A 6,000-nucleotide genomic window follows, 5' to 3' on the forward strand; every position below is an offset into this window, starting at 1 on the left:
TGGCCTTTGTGGGAGCTTACAACTGAGGTGAAATGAAAAACAATCTAAGTGATTAGAAAATGTATTGGTTGGCAAAAATTACATACGCTGTAAATGCTGTCAGGTTTGAAGCCAGGGAGGCCACAGTGGTCAGGGTTAGGTTTATTTTTTAAAAATGTAGCACTACAGCTGAACTCTTGAAGAGTAGTGAAACGGCAAACAGGAAGGAGGGCTTCAAAGAGTATTCTTGAGAATGCTTGAGGAGGAGAGACCTGCAGTAATTACAATACAAATATAGTGAGGGCCCTTTTTAGCCAATCATCTGAACTTTCCACGTTGAGTTAGTTGCTAATCCTTGCCCAGGTAGGAAAGAAAGCAGCCACCAGGGGCCAGGCTAAGAGTGAAGGGCTAATGATTTTTTTTTTTTTTTAAAGATTTTATTTATTTGAGAGAAAGTGAAAGAGTGAGCAGGAGGGAGAGAAAATCTAAAGCAGACTCTGCGCTGAGTGGGAAGCCCAACGTGGGGCTCGATCCCACGACTGAGATCATGGCCTGAGCCGAAACCGAGAGTCGGAGGCCTCACTGACTGAGCCATCCAGGTGCCCCTTAATAATTTCTTTCATTCAAAAATCCAGTTCAATGCTCTGGGACTGTCAAATGATAATTTTTCAAAACACACATCAGAACAAGGGTGTCCTTTAGAGTAAGGTGAATTATTCTATCAGCAAAGTTGTAGTTTGTCTTCTAAACTACCCTTAAAACCAGTTTACATCATTCTACTTCTTTTAAAAATTTTTTTAATTATTTATTTATTTATTGAGAGAGCACACAAGTAGGCAGAGCAGCAGGCTGAGGGAGGAGAAGCAGACTCTCCACTGAGCGGGGAGCCCAACGTGGGGCTGGATCCCAGGACCCTGGGGTCACACCTGAGCCAAAGACAGATGCTTACCTGACTGAGCCACCTAGGTGCCCCATCATTCTACTTTTTTGACAGTGACCACACAAATCCATTTATAATCAGTCTAATTTTTTCAGTCACAACTAGTCTGGACTCCAAAAGAATATCACCAGATTTTCTCTACTTGACTCCAAGTAATCTGTAAAATGAAATTCCACTCTCAAATGAAATTTGCCACCATGAAGATTTTCAAAGGAACATACAACAGGCTCTGACCGTAATTCCTGAAGATGAGTTCCAACGTGAGATGAGTCTAGCCCACCAAAAAAATATATATGCAAGTTTAACGGAGAAGATCACTCAGAATGCCCAGTTTGGGTTATTTAAAAATCCACACACCCACTTTCTTTCCTATCCTAGCACCAGGTATGACAACTAGTTCGAGATGATTTTCTGATACATGTGTATCCTATGAATTCACAACTATGTGTCGTATTTGGGGCAAAGTGGAGCACTTTCCCATTGCAGGTAAAACAGTAGAGACTCACCAGTTTCCTAGCTCCTTCATTTTACTCGCCCACTTCAGAGACTGTGAAATACGACCTCTAGCCAGCACCCTTCCCTTTACCCCTCCAGCTCCCCCGCTGCATCCCCACTCCTCAAGGGAACTCCCTTCATCTAGCAGAGCCCTCTCTCCTCCCTCCACCTTCAAGGTGGGCCCTACCAGGCTTGCCGGGCTGCCAGGAGGAGTGCTAGGAGGAGAGAGGGAGGATGTGACTGTATTTGTTGTGTTTGTGCTCAGAGAAGTGTTCAAACAAGAAAAGGGAGGATCCCTTCCTGTGTTAGTTTGTCTTAAATACCTTCCCAGTTGTCACCTTTGGACACTGAAAGACTTGGGCTCTTCCAACAAGCCACAAAAGTGTGGGATTTATGTCCTTCTCTCCTTTGCGCTTAGGACTGGACTGCACAAGCTCAATCACAGCCGTCTCCACTAGCCACACAATCCAAACTCGTATTTATAGTTCTCCGCTGTTTCTTTTCCACGACGACAGCAAAGCAGATCGCTTCCTCTTTTCTTAGAAGGCAACCTCTGGACAAAGCTCTACCAATGTCTCCTGTACTGTCTGGCTGGTATCTATGGGATCTCCCTACCAGACTCAGGGCTCCCTGAAGGCTGACACAGTACCCTGCTCACCTGTGTCTCCAGCACACAGTAAGCACACAAAATAAGTCTGTTGACTCAAATAAGTGAATGACAGATTTGAAAGAGACTTCAGAAAGAGAATCAAGGAGACTATTTAGAATTGTGGCAAACAACTGTTACAGAGCATCTCCCTAGAGTAAGAATTAGAATAGCCTGTGCCATAACAAGAAAGATATTTAAATCATTCGATGGTAACAGATGCCGTAATTACATGGCAGCTTAGGATAATGGCACTTATTAGATGAGCAACTTCAGATAAAACACTTACCCTCTTAACCTTTCTAAGTTTTCCCTTCTGTTAAGACAAACAAAAAACAAAAAAAAAAAAAAAAAGAGAGAGAGAGAGAGAGAAGGGGGGGAAAAAGGTGAAAGATGTTAATATCTAACTACTCTAACCACAAAGTTGTAGCGGAGCCCAGATGACATAATGTGTAAGATCATTATACAACTACAATGCATCAGAGGGCAGATTTAAACGAATAAATATCTTTAGTGCTACTTTATATGCACACACTTAGGTACAGCATGTGAATACAGTGACAACAGAGTCTACTGGCAAACATACAACCGATATAATAATGCTTCAATAATATACGTGGGTCATGAAAAAAAAAAAATCCACCGTGGGAATACTTGTAGAAGCCTCCTACGTATTCAATTCATCTACAGGAGAGCTCATGCTTATGGGTAACTTCAACTTTAAGTGATGCTCTGAACAGTTGCAGCCTCTTTCTGGCGCAGAAGCAGGAGCTTTCACCGCTAAGCCCGTGGTGACCTGCCTGAAGCACTAGACACAGCCCTGGGCTCTGCAACGCGCTCTGCGGCAAACAGCCCACAGAGGCACAAACCTGCATCCCAGCAGAGAGGTGGCTGACCTATGACCAGAGCCTGCAGCTGAAAATAGACAAACACAAAGAAATGTCTTCAACACTACACAGCTCAGACTATCGCTATAATTAGGACAGCCTGTGTGGTTTAAAAAAAAATAAAGAATAAAATCAAGGAATAGGTACACCAAAGCCAGCAACACATGATAAACACATAGTTAAAAGTACAGGTTTTTGAAAGAAAAAAAGTACTTTTGTCAGAGCAGTAGCTATAAAGGAAATGTACAATAAACAAACAAGCAAAGATTCATTCAAAATATACTACAGACATCACAACGCCATGCCGGAGATCTGAGGGTCAGTGGGTTGTTTTCACTTCACTTGAATTCCTAAAAATGTCTACCTACTTCTCCAGTCAAGCATCCTCCGTACTTTATTTTTAAGCTAGAGAAAAAGACAGATGGCCAAGTTGATGACACTGCAGGCCCAAGATTTTTCAACTGTATTTCTCCCGGTTGTCTGTTGCTAAAAGAGAGGAAATACAGGACAACGAAGTATAAATCTGTAAGAAACTAATCCAACCTAAGTATACGCCAGCCGAAGCAATCCTGCATCGCAAAGTAAAACTGTGCATTTGTCCTTAACGAGGGTGAAGGAAGCCTTGACATCCACAGTTTGTAGGAGTTTCACACCTTTCTAAAGGAGAGAAAGGTGAGCTCATCAGTGGGAGTCCTAGAAACAGTTCCTCAGAATCATTTCCAGAAACACCCGGAGCAGTAAACAATAATCAGCTGGAAGCTGATATACCAAGAATAAGGAGCTTCCAGGATTTCCCTCTGTGTAAAAGCAATCAACTCCTATTTTTAATCTCATTCTGACACAAACATCCAGCCAAACCTCTCTGTTGCTGGCTAATCAAATATAGCTGATCTGTTACTGTAGAGTAAGTGTTTTAAAAGTCAGATTTGAATGGAAGTCATTATAGATTTAATGACAATGTTTTCACAGAGGAGAAGAATGAGGTTATCTAGAGACGCAGAACCCACGGTAACGCTCTAAAATACGTCACACAAACCAACTCATCTACCACTGCTGATTCGGGGGATGGGCCAAAAAAGAACTTCCCAACTGATCAATTGAAAAAAATAGCATGTTGGTGGTAATCAAATGCAAATGTAAACAGCACCTCCCTATACATGGGAAAACCTAACAGGGTTATTAAAAATAATTATTTCCTCGTATGCCCAACAGGATTTATGACACTCAAATCCGCTTCTGGTTTTTTACTGTAAAGGATTGGGGGTGGGAGGAGGATGGGGGGGGGGAGGGAATGTCTTGATAAGTAAACAAAAAGTCTGAACTCTCCTGGGAACTTGTCACATTCTTCGCTTCCCATCGACAGTATTGGATCCGCTTGAAAAATGCTAGCAAAGAGGGGGCCTCTGGCAAGGAAGGGGGGGGGGTGGGAATATGCAACTCCGGGGACACCAGCACAGCACGGACGCGAAGCCCGGAGAAAATGCTGCTTTTGTCTCAGAGTCAGCCCGTGATAAAAACAGGAACTTTACGGAGAACTGATGGCAACTGCACAAGCGGCCTCATCACATGCCCACCACAGAGCAACGTTCCTCTCTCATTGTTGTCCGGAGGGACTTTCTCTGATAACAGTGGCTCGATTTATTCCATTCTCGTAATTCTCAGATCCAGCCGTCCTAGTACGGGTGCATTGTGCAAAGAAAGAGAAGAGAAAGGGGGTGGGAGGGGGTGGGGGGGGGAGGAGTGCCAGCCGGGATTTGCCTGGAACCCCGTAGCCACCCCCTCCTCCTCTCTCGAAAGACTCCGAAAGGTGCCCAGATGCGGAAAACCCACCCCAATACCGGCACCAGGAAACAGCCTCCCCACAAAGGTGGTCTGCGAGCGGCGCGCGGCGCGTCCCTCCGGGCTAAGGGCCGCGGCGCCGCAGGACCCCGAGGCCCCTGTCACGGGGGGGGGGGGGGGGGCTCGTATTGTTGGAGGGGGAAGGAGGGGAACCGCTGCGGCTTCCCTCCCGTGCATCTTTCTCGTTCTAAAGGGGGGGAGGGGGGCGGAGACAGGCGTGCCCCCCCCAAAGGGGAGAGGAGGGCAGAACTGTCAGCCGCCCGGGCCGCAGCCCCCCCGCCCCGACGCCCGGGGGCGCAGCTTTGTCTCGGGTGCGGCGGGGCAGGCAGCGCAGGACCCCCCCCCCCCGGACACAACGAACGCCCGGGAGCGCTCTCCGCGGGCCGCCGGCCAGGTCTCCGTCCCGCCCGCGCGGCCAGAGGGCGACGGGCCCCCCGCCCCCCGCAGCGCCCGGCGCCCGCTCCCCGCCGGCTCCTACCCTCCGAGAGCTCCAGCTCCAGCTCCGCCAGCTGCGCCCGCACCTCGGGCGGCAGCGCCGCCACCGCGGCCGGCGCGGGCTCCAGGCCTCGCTCCGCCATCCGGGCTCCGCCAGCCACACTCCGGAAGACGAGAGAGGGGGCCGCGGGAGGGACGGACTGACGCGGGCCCACACCCGGGCTACAGGATCCGGCTCCGGCCGCCGAGCGCCGCCGCCGCCGCCGCTGCCGCCGCCGCCGCCGCCATGAGCGAGAGTCACGTGACGCGGCGGCCCCGCCCCCGGGCCCAGGAGGCCCCGCCCCCGCGGCCGCGGCCGGAGGGGGCTCGCGGGGGGACTCGCGGGCCGGCGGCGCCCTCTACCGGGAGGCTGCTGAAGCGACGCGCCCGGCCTGTCCCTGGCGGGGTGACCTCGCCGCGCTTGCCCCGCCCGGTCCAGGGACCCAAGCCTCGCTTTGCCCAGCCTTTGTCTTGTCCCCTCCGCTGTTTCCCCCAAGTTGGCATCCACCCATTTATGAGGACCTGAACTCAAAGCTTTTTTTTTTTTACCCATTAATGATTTTTTTTTTTTTTTTAAGATTTTATTTAGGGCAGCCCGGGTGGCTCAGCCTTAGGCCCAGGGCGTGACCCCGGGGTCCCGGGATCGAGTCCTGAGTCGGGCTCCCTGCATGGAGCCTGCTGCTCCCTCTGCCTGTGGCTCTGCCTCTCTCTGTGTGTCTCTCATGAATAAATAAATAAAT

The 6,000-nt window shown here is 49.5% G+C and overlaps 1 protein-coding gene across 7 annotated transcripts in view; it reads right to left on the minus strand.

Moving 5' to 3' along the window:
• DIP2B (disco interacting protein 2 homolog B) overlaps positions 1-5,532 on the minus strand; it is a 221,850-nt gene extending 216,318 nt beyond the window's left edge. For 6 of the 7 annotated variants that reach the window (XM_072765314.1, XM_072765313.1, XM_072765312.1 and 3 more), the window contains exon 1: positions 5,265-5,514. In XM_072765314.1, the coding sequence (XP_072621415.1) occupies positions 5,265-5,364 (100 nt within the window). In that variant the 5' untranslated portion in view covers positions 5,365-5,514. Of the gene's footprint in view, positions 1-5,264 lie in introns of all 7 variants that reach the window. The other variant, XM_072765309.1, reaches the window with a different exon arrangement.
• Between the last annotated feature and the right edge of the window lie 468 nt (positions 5,533-6,000).

Source organism: Vulpes vulpes, chromosome 8, assembly GCF_048418805.1.
Source record: "Vulpes vulpes isolate BD-2025 chromosome 8, VulVul3, whole genome shotgun sequence".
NCBI lineage: Eukaryota > Metazoa > Chordata > Mammalia > Carnivora > Canidae > Vulpes > Vulpes vulpes.